Source organism: Dermochelys coriacea, chromosome 6, assembly GCF_009764565.3.
Source record: "Dermochelys coriacea isolate rDerCor1 chromosome 6, rDerCor1.pri.v4, whole genome shotgun sequence".
Lineage (NCBI taxonomy): Eukaryota > Metazoa > Chordata > Testudines > Dermochelyidae > Dermochelys > Dermochelys coriacea.
In genome coordinates, this window is record NC_050073.1 from 122144417 (window position 1) to 122158709 (window position 14293).

The following is a 14293-nucleotide window of genomic DNA, read 5'->3' on the forward strand; positions in this document are numbered from 1 at the left end:
GTGATGCGGGAGGAAACTGAACCCCAGTTTAAATGACCATTTTGTTCCCATAGCTGCTCCCATTTTGGGCATTTTCTCATAAAATTGCTGCTTCTTTTAAGAACATAAGAACGGCCACATTGGGTCAGACCAAAGGTTGATCTAGCCCAGTATCTTGTCTTCTGACAGTGGCCAATACCCGGTGCTTCAGAGGGAATGAACACAACAGGGAATCATCAAGTAATTTTGTCATACAGATAGTATTCAAATAATTGCAGCGAGCCAACTAGTTATTGGACTGACATGACCCTATCTTGTCAGTGTTGTACAATACCTTGGAGAAGGCCCCTCTAAAATGCATCAGGTAAGAACAGTAATTCCCAGACTGGTCGCATAACCTTCCATTGTTAAAGCAAAAGATCAGTGATGTTTGTTTACCAAACAACGGAAATCATGAACGAGGTATAAATCTCAATGCTGGATAAAGAATAATTTATTGAACAAACCATACAATGCAACATGATGTTGCTTTCTAAGATGCATTTTTTAGCCCTTGTTTGTCCCCAATGAATAGTTAAAGCACTTGAACAGTTGTAGCATATAAATGTAAATGCATTACTCCATTGCAAGCCTGTTTACTGTCTTAAGACCCAACCTGGCAAAGATTTACCCCCCTGCATAACTTTATTCACGGACTACTCAGAAGAGTAAAGTTACACCCGTGGGTAGATCCCTGCAGGTTCCCTTCAGGCCGTGTACTGCAGTAGTTCTGCACATAAAACTCCCCTTGTCTCTAACACCAGAAAGAGTTCTCTGTGCCAATCTAGGGCAGGGCTTGTCTTCACTGCAGAGCATTATCTACTAGCCCCAGCGAGAGCTGTCACACTGCAGAACAACGAGGAGTACTTGTGACATCACTCCAGCACCACAGAGCCTTTGTATTAGCAGCACAAAATAGCTTAATCCCCACTGCCTTACTAGCTTGAATGGGAGCAGCAGTGGAGGGTCAGCCCACCCAGCCCTGCCTAGCCAGCTAGCTCGTGTTTGAGCACTCAGACTAGAGGTTTCTGTGTGCGCATGGAGTTGAGTTCAGGGCTGCACTCGAGTTATACCTGGAGCTGACTCTACAGTGAAGACAAGCCCATAGAATCGTTGCTGCTGGGTCTGATGCTGTATGTACTCTGCATTTGATACTATCTGGCTACTGGATGACAAGATAGATTTATTGGGGTGAGGAGGCAGCTACAAGACACTGGGCACTGCTTTGATTGATTTTCAGAAGGAAGAGTTTTACTTTCCCTTATCAGACTTGGTGACTCCAGATTTAGCTTTGATCCTCTAAGCTGATCCCTGTGGGTAGACACGTCCGTCTGCCGGCAGACTGTTGAAATCAATGGGATACCCCCAAAGGAAACGGGGCCCACCCACGCAGAGTGGCTTGCCGGATCGGGGCCATACTCTGATAGGAGTGGAGAATCAGGCCCGAAGATCAGAGAGCAGCACTTTATACCACAAACACATGACTTTTATCAAGTTCTCTGGAAAGCGGAGTGCTGTCGCTTCGTGAGATTCACTGTTACTCATATGACCACAAACTTTCAGTTCCAGTCTGTGACAGGAAAGGCAAAAATGCAATAATGGAGGAATGCTTCTTCTCTGTACATGTCCACAGCAGAACGGCTAAGGCACTTAAGCTTCCCCGGAATACATTTCTGTATTTTCTTACTGTGTTTATAGCAGATCCACCGGTCACTATCACAACATTTGGCATAATTAGTGAGATCGGTTTGATTATGTAAACAATTCCTGGAACAATATTTCTTCGATTCGAGTTACCAAAGAAAGCAGAATGCTCTTCACTGTGGCAGCTTCGTTGTCTAGGTCATAGAAGCCGAGGTGTTGTAGCTTTTTTAGAATTCAGTCTTCTGCAAACCCTATGAAGGAACTTGCGAAAAACTGATGTCCTGAAAATGATGAACACCCAGGGGTCCACGATGGAATTCACAGATAGAAACCTCAGGGCCGTAAGGTCTGCCTTTTCATTAAAGTCAGCGGCAAAGGCTCCGACATAAGCCCGGACCTGTTTTAAATAAAAAGTTCTAATTATAAAACCTAAGAGCTGAGCTCTGGCAATAAAGTACAGCACTTTGTAAATGACTTGAGTAAGCTCCCGACATTCGATCATCATACTCGACGGCTTTTCAGCACTGAATCAGCACACGGTTCATTCTGAGATTGCGCTTTGCTTAGGTCGACATCCAGCTTAACTGAAACCAACTGAGCGGGCAGGTGGATCAGCCAGTAAACAATCTGGGATCAGGCACCAGAACAGTAGTTTCTGTGCACGTAATTACACTTCATGGGACAGATCCTCAGCTGGTGATGGGGCGATGCCCATTGGTGCCAACTGAGGATCAGACCCTATACGTTTTAATAGTTTAAAACCTTACAAACTCAGTATGTGGTGTGCAAGTGAGCGGAATATAGTGAAGATACGCGGGGCTAGCTTTGAAGGCTAACACAGACGGGTTTTGATAAACTAAATGCCTCATGGGGAAAACGGCCTGATTTTGATCTCCGTTGCACATGACTGGTGCCACTGAAATCAATGGCATTGCGCTGGCATGAGATAAGAAGGGGGCCCATATTTCTGGCTGTGCATTGGCTACTAATCAATGCCCCCGTTCGATCTCTATTCCAGGCCCTCGTGTCGCAGGGCTTGGATGTCATTAGCAGACGTGCAGAGCTGAGAGGATGGTTTTGCCATTCCTACATGAATGGATTTTTGTGCCAAATAGAGGACATGTAAAGGCTTCTTCCTAAGATGGAAATAAACTGGTTTCTCCAAACTATCTGTGCCTCAGTGTCCCCGGGCTAAATCCTCAGCTGGGCTGAGCTGGGGAGGGCAAGGTGGCTCTAAACAACCTTTGCATTCCTCTGCTCCTGGCGCCGCAAAACAGTCCCCAGCATAACTAAAGGCAACTTTAAGGAAGGCTCCAGGTAACAACCGCTGGGAGCAGTCCCCTAAGGAGAGCTCCTCTTCCCAAGGATCAGACAGCGTGCTGTGTGCTCTGACATCTGCCCCACGTGGGTGAGGGGAGTGGGTGACGTGCAGTCAGCTACACTCACTTTATACCACCCTGGGATTTCCCTGTATCAGGGATCCCCAACAGTGCAGTGCAAAGAAGCTGGGACGGAGCGTCTGGAAACAGGGCTGCTGCAGAGCCAGTCTCTGGGCAACCTAACGAGCGCAGCTGGCCTCCAGCCCGGTGCCTCATTGGCCACCATGATTGTGGGAAGAGTCAGCTGACCAGCTCTTAAGCCCGGCAGCAGCAGCATCCGATGAAGTGAGCTGTAGCTCACGAAAGCTTATGCTCAAATAAATTTGTTAGTCTCTAAGGTGCCACAAGTACTCCTTTTCTTTTTTGTGAATACAGACTAACACGGCTGTTACTCTGAAATCTATCACCAGCTGCTCAAAGCATTTGATTTGCCCATGGCTGTGACAGCGCCTGTCCCTGCCTTGGTTCATTCCAGGTAATCTGGTTCTGATCCCTGCTTTTGGCACTGACCACCCGGGCTCAACCTGACTCCTGCTCTGTCTCCTAGGTACAATCAGGGCTTAATTTGTGCCAGGGCATGCGAAGGGTAATCCCCTGCACCTCTAGTCTTGGCAGAGCATAGCCCCGGCACCTCTGGGCTTGCTGCATCAGTTAGGAATCTCCAACAGCTGGGCATGACTGCCACATCCCGGTCCTGTGACACAGGTGCTGAGGATGTGAACTAGACTTCATCTGTCTGGAACACAGGGGATAATAGTGCCCAAATTTGTGAAGACTTAAATGCTTGAATGAAAGGCATGATGGCCCTGATTCTCCCTTCACTTTACACTCACGTAACTCTCTTAACGTCAATCAAGTTAATTGTGATTTGTTTTCCCCCGGTGGGCGAGGAGGACCAGGCTTGCTCTCTGTGAAACATAACTGCTGGGGAAGCGAATGTGTAAGGAACAATTTAGCATTTGCAAACACGGCAGATCATAGGGACACATTGCAGCTGCGAAGGAAACAGCCTCCTTTCTGATGCATCACAAAGCGAAGTCTGTGTAGGGGCAAAACCTGAGCTCAGGAATTAGGTCATCTGGAGAATCCTCTGACAAATGGAATTGCTCATGGATCAGGAAATCTCATCACTGGTTGCATTAAACAGCAAGGTGAGGTCCCAATCCTGGAAACCCTTAGGCAAGGGAAATAAGGAGGAAGAGCTAGCAGCATGTGTCTAGTCAGGTCTCTGCAGACAACTACTGGTCTATGGGTGAACCATCTGAGAACATTTTTGAGGGAAGAGAGAAAAACCTTGGAAAGGGGGCCTTAAACTTTGCTTGTGGGCCCAATTTAGCATTAATCCTTTCTAGGCTACGTGACAGTGCTTGTAGAACCACTTTGTGCAAGAGTTCAATGAACTCTTTCCGCATATCCATCATTAAGTTACATTTATTGTAGGCGGAGTTTAAAAACCAATCCAGTGATGTACATGTTGAAAGAATTCATAACTATGCTTCTTGGGTCAGAATTAAAGCTGGATTCATTTCTTCCCCCCCGATATATAAAATGTTATGTCATCTTTGGTCTGCTTCTGTGGCATGCAACAGCCTTCTGGGCAGGTAGCAGCTAAAATAGCTTTTTGAATTTTGATCATTGCAAAATACCTCTGTGCAAGACAGTGGCAGAACGGAGACTGCAAAAAGTCCAAATGTTGTAGTGCCTCCAATCTAGGGATTGGAAAAAACGTTAGGGCAAAAATCTCAGAGAGATGATGGGCAGTCGGTGAGACTTTTTAATTCCTACATAAATGAGCATGTTGGACTTGATTCTCCTCTCATTGACGTGGGTGTAAATCAGGAGTAACTCCACTGAAATCAATGGAACAACACTGGTGGAAAACTGGTGTGAAAGAAAAATGAAGCCTATTATTTTGAGACTTTCCTTTAATGCATATTGAGACTTTCCTATTCTATAACCATAAATGTGCTTGTTTTTATATGCAGTGGTGTTGTAGCTGTATTGGTCCCAAGATATTAGAGAGACAAGAGGGATGGGGGGACATCTTTGACTGGACCAACTTCTGCGGGCAAGAGAGAGACGCTTTCAAGCTGACACACCGCTCTTTTTCAGGTGTGTATAGCTGGAAAGCTTGTCTCTCTCGCTGACAGAAGCTGGTCCAACAAAAGATATCACCTCACCCACCTTGCCTCTGTTTTTTTTATAGTAACTAAAGATTTGCAACCTTGAATGATTTGAAACTTAAATGTTGTTTTAAAAAAAATACACACCATTTTAACTATGAAGTCATCATCTCCATAAAATACCGGTTTTCGCACAATGTTTAGTATTACGGTAATTATTGTGCGGTAAGAGTGCCCCCTTGTGGACACAGTAATGCATCACTTTTGAGTTCCATTATGGTCTTAGGGCTTGTCTACAAAGTAGAATTACGCTGGACTAGCTATTCCTAAATTGCTCCATGTGTATGGAGACAAACCCTCAGTCACCTGAGAGTAAATCCTGGATAACTCTATTGACTTTGTTGGAGTTATGCAGAGTTTTCTGTGGCATAAATGTGATCAGAATCAGGTAGAATTGGACTGGAGGCTGGCAACATAGTCTAAGGACAGATTTTAAAAGGCATTTGGATGCAGAGAAGCACCTAGTAAGATTTTTCAAAGGTGCCCAGCTCCCATTGAGAGTTAGGTGCCTAACGGTAGAGATGGGGGCCTAAATATCTTTAAAGTCTGGTGTCATTTTGTTTTACTTTGCAGAGGTAAGTGTAGTGTAGAAGGGATACACAGAAGGGGATTAGATTCTAAAAAAGCCTTCTAACCCTGTGGTTCTATGATTCGAAGTACTTAGACGATAAATTCTTTGGGCGGAGACTGTCTTTTTGTTCTGTGTTTGTGCACCTAGCACATTTGTGGACCCTGGCCCATGACTAAAGCTCCTAGGAATGACCACAAAACAAAGAAATAATCATAATGGAAAGGGGGTGAAAAAAACTGAAACACGTGTAAACACATGAGCGTACGCGCTCCCAAAAGTGCTTCTTTGGCTTAGTTTTGGTATGCGGTGTTGACCTTCCCTTGTAAATTTAATAATCACTATTTATGTGAAACAGAGCCTTGCATAATCACAGGTTTCAGAGTAGCAGCCGTGTTAGTCTGTATTCGCAAAAAGAAAAGGAGTACTTGTGGCACCTTAGTCAAAATTTGTTAGTCTCTAAGGTGCCACAAGTACTCCTTTTCTTTATGTGAAACAGAGAATGCCCACTTTTTACTTTTACTAGATTCAGATTTATGCTCTATTTCTTTATCACTGTCCATATTGAAGGAGAGATTATGGTACCTTTGTGCAGCTCAGGGGCTTTATCTTCTTTGCCCAGAGACTGCTAAACCTTCTCTGACAACTTTAACTTACATCCAGGGGTCATAACAATACTTTGGAAAAGAATGTTTCTTCCCCTTTGCAATGCACAGGTATTTGAAAAACAAAACTCCTGAATTCTCTTACAAGATCCTTAGCCCACCTGTATTATTCAGCTGGAACATTACCAGTAGGTCTCTGTGCAACATCACATTGTATATTTGTCTCCTTTTCTAAAAAAGGATAGGAAAGTCCATATACCAAATACAGCACTTAACCAATGTTTATTGACTTGGAGAACCACTATAAATTTACCTATTAAAAACTCCACTGAAAGGGTTTCCCATTAGCAGGCTAACAAGACCACAGAAGCAATGACATTTACAATTAGGGTCTAACAACACACAGACACATTGATAAGGAGATAGGGCATTCTGCAGCAGCTTTGGAAGATCCTCAACTGTGCGTTTTCTTCCTTTTGTGGTCTTAGCAGACCTTTAACGTTCTTTGTTTTGTGTTGAGTCCATTTCAATTTTATAGGTAAAAACATTTGGTGCATACAATGAATCTGAAAAGAGAACTGAGGAATATGATCCAAGCTATGAAATATTTGTCCTATTTACTGTATCCACCGTGTATTGGAAGTGCAGCTTATTTACTTCTGAATGTGAAATATAAAAGCTGGTCTTCTCAGCTGATTAACAGCTTTGTCAATGGGGTATATGCTTTTGGAGGCCTATTTATGTTGCTCCAGCTGTTTGTGAATTATAAGATGAAGTCAGTTGCAATACTCGGTCTGAACTTGCACAGGAGTATATGGCCAAAAAATATATTAACTTTTTGGCTGATTAAAAAAATTATTATGCGTGATAGTAACAGCCCATTCTCCCAAGCACAATGCTCCTTTTGTTTTTAAAATAATGGTTCCCTTCAAAACCTGTAGTGTGGAACAAAAGGGCTAATGATTACCTGCGAAATCATACTTTAAAAAACCCAAAACATTAAACCTCTCTGAGCTAAAGAGGGGTGATGAGGTGGGAGGTGGGTGAAGCCTACTAAAGGTATAAAATCTACCAGATTGTATTTCCAGCCACATAAAACCTTCTCAAACTGTGCATGTGGTTTGTTTCTTTGGTGTCTTTTCCTCCAAATTCAGCCCCTAAGTCTCTCCTTGTGGTTAAGATCTCACACTTGATTAGTTTTGATTTTGTATCTGTAAATCACTGACAAAGGAATTCTGAATATTGAGATGTCCTTAACGGCACTAATGGGCACCACTAAAGTAATTGCATTTTGATTTAATGGCTTTTTCCCCTCCAAACCATATTTTCATATATACAATAGTGTTAAGATACGTGCCGGATCTGGATGAGATAGGTAACTGAATTAAGCCAGTTTTCAGAGTACTTTCACATTTACACAAGTGAAGCTGTGGAAAGAAAATAAGGGCTTGATCATTTAAATCCATATGATCCTGAGTAGTAACCCTACTCATATGAATAATGCCAGAAGAAAAGCCATACTGGGTCAGACCAATGGTCCATCTAGCCAGGGCTGCCCAGAGGATTCAGGCAGCCTGGGGTCTTCGGCGGCAGGGGTCCTTCCACTCCGGGTCTTCGGTGCACTTCACCGAAGACATGGAGCGGAAGGACCCCCGCCTCTGAATTGCCGCTGAAGACCCGGAGGGAAAGAAGCGGTGGCGGGTCCCTCATTCTGGGTGTGTTCGGCAGCACTGAAGGACACCCCCCGCCGCTGAAAACTCTCGTGGGGGCCCCTGAAAACTCTCGTGGGGCAGGGGCCCGGGGCAAATTGCCCCCCCCCCCGGCAGCCCTGATCTAGCATACTATCCTGTCTTCCAACAGTGGCCTGTGCCAGATGCTTGAGAAGGAACGAACAGAACAGGGCAACTTCTCGAGTGATCCATCCCCTGTCATCGAGTCCCAGGTTCTGGCAGTCAGAGGTTTAGGGACACCCGGAACATGAGCGTCCCTAAACCCCATTGCAGTATATGGGAGTACTCACACAAGTAACCTAATGCATAACTGTTTGCATGATTCAGAGCAGCAGCCGTGTTAATCTGTATTTGCAAAAAGAAAATGAGTTCTTGTGGCACCTTAGAGACTAACAAATTTATTTGAGCATAAACTTTCATGAGCTACAGCTCACTTCATCCGATGCATTTTCAGAGTGACAGGTTTCAGAGCAGCAGCCGTGTTAGTCTGTATTCGCAAAAAGAAAAGGGGTACTTGTGGCACCTTAGAGACTAACAAATTTATTTGATGCATCCGATGAAGTGAGTTGTAGCTCACGAAATCTTATGCTCAAATAAATGTGTTAGTCTCTAAGGTGCCACAAGTACCCCTTTTCTGTTTGCAGGAGTAGTTCTTAAATTAGCACCACCAGCTTTCTTCTGTGAAATGCTATATGCTAATATGAAATTCAGAGTATTATCCAGTGCTGGAGACATGTATCAATGGATAATGTTTTAGAGAGAAAAGGACATGAAAACCTCCCTCGCATAAGAAATCAGGTGCATGTGAGGAGAACGTGGGTAAGATTTGAGTGATCTGTGGAAGATGAATGACACTTCATTGAAGGTTTAAGATTTTTCACAACGTTAATACATTGGACACATGCCTGAACAGACTCGGGTCTCCTTTAAACTGTGGGTACAGGTGGAAAAGTGACTCTGAAATACACAAACATTGGTGTTCCTTATTGGCTGACAGCCAGGGACTTTGTAGTAAACTTCTCAGTGTACTCATCAAAATAGGATCTTTCTGGGGCTTAGCACAAAACCTCACTGATCGTTAAGTCAGGCTGCCTTGTTTATACTTCATACACCATCCACAACAGTATGACTCTGGAATCAAAAACTTTTGCTGTCAGCTTTGTTGACAGCGCCTGAGGAAAAAATGCAGCTTGCAAGAGTTGCTGTCATGGATCTGTAACACTGTAAACATGTGGTTATTTTTAATAACTGTCTCTGTAGTGAAAGCAAGCTACTGTCTTACAGTCTGTGGTCGTAATAACCATGACACAGTGTAATTTGCAAGGGGTTCACCTCCTTACTTGTCCCTTGGTTTATGAGTAACCTGAGGGCTTCTTGGTCGATTCAAGCAGGCGAGACATGGAGCTTACAGAGTAAATGGAGCAAGGAGGTGTCATTTTTAAGGTCACTATGAGAGCATACCCACAGTTTAAGAGGAGACTCTACTTGGGCACCTTGGGGTGCCCATGTCACTCTTTTTTCCCTTTCTTTGTCTGCTCTTAAAAAGTTTTTAGTGCGGGTGGAAAGGTGCTGGATTGCTCCCCCGGAAAAGGCTCAGCATGGATTGCAGAGCTGAGAGGGTGGGTCAGTGTCCCTGTCCACTCAGTCCTTGGGTATCTCTGCTGAGGTTGTCAGCAGGAATGCCAAAGGACAGACTCTGTCCACCCACCCATTTCAGGTTGCAGGGAGCTCTCCTCCGTCACTTTAACCTCTCCTCCATCACTGCTGCCCTGGTCAGCTTTCAACAGCACCCAGAGCCGTGGCTGCTTTATCAGCCCATGTGCCTCTGTACATCCTCCTCACCCAAGACCAGTGCCCTGGAAGTTATCAGTTCCAGAAGACTGGTAGTGACAGCAAGTTACCCACATCCTTTTAGTTAGAGCTACTGGACCTTCATCTGCACTCGAGCCATTGCTTTCATTCACTGCAGCAAGCGTACGTACAGGGAGTTCACCCCACTCGTCCTGACCATCCCTAACACTGGGACAGTGGTGCTAAGTTTTCAGCCTGATTTTGCCCTCCTGAAGATGTAGAGGGGGCAGAGGAATCAGGATGGGAAATCCCAGCCATTAACATAAGCGGGGAGAGGATTTCACTTGCTAGCTTTGATCCCCTTTGTGTGGGTGTGGGTGTGGGAGGCAAGCGCTTACCCACCAGTGTAGTTCCTTTGACTTCACTGGGCTCGCACAGGCTAGTAAAGTGGCCCAGGGTTGGCAGGATTGGTGCGTCCCAAAACCCGGTTTGCCTGGTTGCACCCGAAAGCCCACGCTCCAAAGGCCCCCTGGAAATAGGGCCGCTTCACAACTGATTTGCCAGGGTCGATGGGATTTTAAACCCACGTATTCCCCAGTGGAGCCCTGGGGCAAACCCTGGGTACAGAATACCCCTCTGGAGCGGACCCCCTCCCCGCGGGTGGAAAGCCAGGAGTGCAGTGGACCCCCTGAACGGTGCACAGTGCCCCAGCCCTCCCCTTTGCCCGGTGCCAACCCCTAGAAGCGCCAACCCCGCTGCCCAGTGCTTCCGGGCGAGGGCCAGGGGTGAGGCCGCCAAGGGGACAAGCCAGCTCCAAGCAAGGAGGGTGTAAGGCCATAGGTGGCAAGCGGGGGACGTTACTCGGGCCGGACCCAAAGCCCGCCGATTGAAGTCGGGGGGCAGACGGCCCGCGGGACCAGGACGGCCCCAGTTACGCTGGGGCGCTTGCCCCCCCACCCCTTGCCGGATCGGGACCTTACACAGGACTTGCCCCAGCTCCCCCGCGCCGCTACTCACGATGAGGGGCAGGGAGCAGACGGTGAAGAGGACGGTCATGAGGGCCAGCAGGACGAGGTGATCCAGCTCCTCCATGCGCGGCGCGGCGGGGGCCCGGGCGGCGGGCGGGCCGCCGCGGCGGTGGGGCCGGCGGGCCATGCGGTAGAGGCTGCGCATGCTGGCCAGGTTGCAGAGCCCGATGGCCAGCCCCAGCGCGCCCAGCAGGCTGGCGTAGAGCACGGAGTAGCCCCGCGCCGCGGCGGCGCCGCCGGCCATGCGGATGAAGCACCAGGTGCCCGGGCAGTACTGCACGGTGGCGCCGAAGCCCAGCAGCGGCAGGGCGCAGAAGAGGGCGCACAGGGCGGCGGCGGCCGGGGCCAGCAGGGCGGCGGCCCGGCGGCGCGGCAGGTGGCGCTGGTAGAAGTAGGGGTGGCCCAGCGAGAGCCAGCAGGCCAGGGCCATGGCCAGCAGCAGCAGCGTGGGCGCCAGCCCGAAGAAGGCCATGAGGAAGGCGAAGAGCTGGCACAGGCGGCCCGGCGGCGCCCCGGCGGCGGCGCCCCCCGCCGGCCACAGCTCGCTCAGGCTCCGGTTGCGCGCGTAGGCCGCCAGCACCATGGGGCTGAGCAGGCACTTGCCCAGCAGGTCGGTGACCGCCAGCCCGCTCACCAGCGGGTAGAAGGCGGAGGCCGGCGGCGGCCGCCCGCGCCGCAGCCGCAGCCGGCCCAGCAGGCAGAGGGCGAGCAGGTTGCCCAGCAGCCCGGCGCCGAAGAGCAGCGAGCTGGGCAGCGCCGACTCGCCGCCCTCGAGGGCGCGGCTGCTCCGGCAGCGGTAGCCGTCGGCTTCCATGGGGAGCGGGAGAAGAGCCCGGCTCGGCGGCGGGGCGGGGCGGAGCCCGGGCGGCCGGGGCGCTGGCCCCCGCGGGGAGGGTCCGGCAGCTCAGCCCGGCCCTGCGAGCGGGGGGGGCAGGGAGGTGCCGGGTGTGTGGGGAGCGGGGGCTGCCCGGCGCCGGCCTGGGGGGGCCAGACACGCTGCCGGCGCGGGACGGTGTCCGGGAACCCGACGGGGCGGCCAGGGAGGGAGCCCCGGGCAGCGGCCGGGCTCCTTGGCGGGGAGCGGCGTCCCCGGGGCGCGGGCTCGGACGGGCCCGGGAGGCGGCTGCGGGGAAGCAACGGGGCCCCGTCTCTGTGGGTCGCTGTGCCCCGGCTCGTTGGTCTCCTCCAGGGCCCGCTGGAGCGACGGGACCCGCCAGGCGGGGCCAGCCCCAGCGACCGCAGCCCGCTGGCTCCGCCGACACAGGGCGAGGTCCGGCGGGGAACCCCAGCGGCCGCTGCGGAGGTCCATGGGAGGCTTAGCTCGCCCCGCACCCGGCCTTAGCCCCTGGTCTGCGAGGTCTCCCGAGCAGCTCGGAGGACCGGGGCTGTGCGGTGTGGTAACGCTGGGCAGCGAGTCCGCCACCCAACCGGCCTGCGTGCACGGCTGCCGCCTCCGGGGAGGATTTCCAGCTCTTGACCCTCGCTTGCCTGTGGCTTCAGCTTCCTCTTCCCCCCGGGTCGCTGCTCGCTTTGCAAATGCTTCGGTCTCGGTTGCACAGCGTCGTGCGGACGGGCTGGAGAAAGCCACTCGCCCCCGGGGAGGAAAGTTCCCCACTGGCACGTTCAGAGGGTGCGGTGCGGGGGCCAGCCTGCGGGTTTCTGTTTCACGCCACCTTTCCCAGGACGTTTTGGCCCTTCTGGTCGCCGAGGGAAACTCCTGAATGTGAACTGACGCACGGATCGAAAGAACAGGAGGTCTTGTGGCACCTTAGAGACTAACACATTTATTTGAGCGTCAGCTTTCCTGAGCTACGGCGCACCTCATGGGATGCGTGCACTGATGTCTCCCCGAGTCTGCAGAAAGACACCTCCTGTGGCTCCCCTGCTGCGCAGAGCTTTGCCAAGGAGTAGCTGTGTGGAATTTGTAGCATCATAGAAGATTGGGGTGGAAGAGACCTCAGGAGGTCGTCCAGGCCAACCCCCTGCTCAAAGCAGGACCAACACCAACTAAATCATCCCAGCCAGGGCTTTGTCAAGCGGGGCCTTAAAAACCTCTAAGGAAGGAGATTCCACCACCTCCCTAGGGAGCCCAATCCAGTGCTTCACCACCCTCCTAGTGAAATAGTTTTTTCTAATATCCAACCTAGACCTCCCCCACCGCAACTTGAGACCATTGCTCCTTGTTCTGTCATCTGCCACCACTGAGAACAGCCGAGCTCCATCCTCTTCAGAATCCCCCTTTAGGTAGATGAAGGCTGCTATCAAATCCCCCCTCACTCTTCTCTTCTGCAGACTAAATAATCCCAATTCCCTCAGCCTCTCCTTGTAAATCATGTGCCCCAGCCCCCTAATCATTGTGCCCTCTGCTGGGTTTGTCCACATCCTTTCTGTAGTAGGGGGCCCAAAACTGGATGCAATACTTCAGATGTGGCCTCACCAGTGCCAAATAGAGGAGAATAATCACTTCCCTCAATCTGCTGGCAATGCTCCTACTAATGCAGCCCAATATGCCGTTAGCCTTCTTGGCAACAAGAGCACACGGCTGACTAATATCTGGCTTCTCATCCACTGTAATCCCTAGGTCCTTTTCTGCAGAACTGCTGCTTAGCCAGTCGGTCCCCAGCCTGTAGCGGTGCATGGGATTCTTCTGTCCTAAGTGCAAGGCTCTGCACTTGTCCTTGTTGAACCCCATCAGATTTCTTTTGGCCCAATCCTCCAGTTTGTCTAGGTCACTCTGGACCCTGTCCCTACCCTCCAGCATATCTACCTCTCCCCCCATCTTAGTGTCATCTGAAAACTTGCTGAGGGTGCAATCCATCCCATCATCCAGATCATTAATAAAGGCGTTGAACAAAACCAGCCCCAGGACCGACTCCTAGGGCACTCTGCTTGATACCGGCTGCCAACTAGACATCGAGCTGTTGACCACTACCTGTTGAGCCCGACAATCTAGCCAGCTTTCTATCCACCTTATAGTCCATTCATCCAATCCATACTTTTTTAACTCAGCTGCCCAGTTTCACAGCAGCAGTTGAGCACCTGTAGGTGGCTGAGCAAGGGGCAAGATTAATTTATGTTTCCATGCTGGAATGGAGGCAACAAGGAAGCTACCCTCAAGAGAGGGCCCAAAAGCATCAGGAGGCTGGAAGAGCCCCCTCCCCACCTTTGCAACAAATAGATCAGTGGAAGGGCTAGAGAAGACATCCCCTTCTCCAGCAGCCAATAGGGGTCTGGTTTGGGCTGGGGACAAGAGAGAAAGCTCCTTCTTTCAGCTAATGGTGGACAAAGATCCCAAATTTATCATTGAGCTACAAGGCAGAGGCTGATAAAATAGTTACTGCTCTCAA

The 14293-nt window shown here is 50.0% G+C and overlaps 1 protein-coding gene across 1 annotated transcript; it reads right to left on the minus strand.

Annotated features, from left to right (window-relative positions):
* Positions 1 to 454: 454 nt before the first annotated feature.
* On the minus strand, positions 455 to 13486 carry PTGDR (prostaglandin D2 receptor). Its single transcript, XM_038407521.2, has 3 exons — positions 13477 to 13486; positions 10936 to 11782; positions 455 to 2059 (listed from the first exon to the last, which is right to left on the minus strand). Exons 2-3 carry the CDS (start codon positions 11758 to 11760, stop codon positions 1862 to 1864), a joined length of 1023 nt encoding a protein of 340 aa, XP_038263449.1. The 5' UTR covers positions 11761 to 11782; positions 13477 to 13486; the 3' UTR covers positions 455 to 1861.
* Between the last annotated feature and the right edge of the window lie 807 nt (positions 13487 to 14293).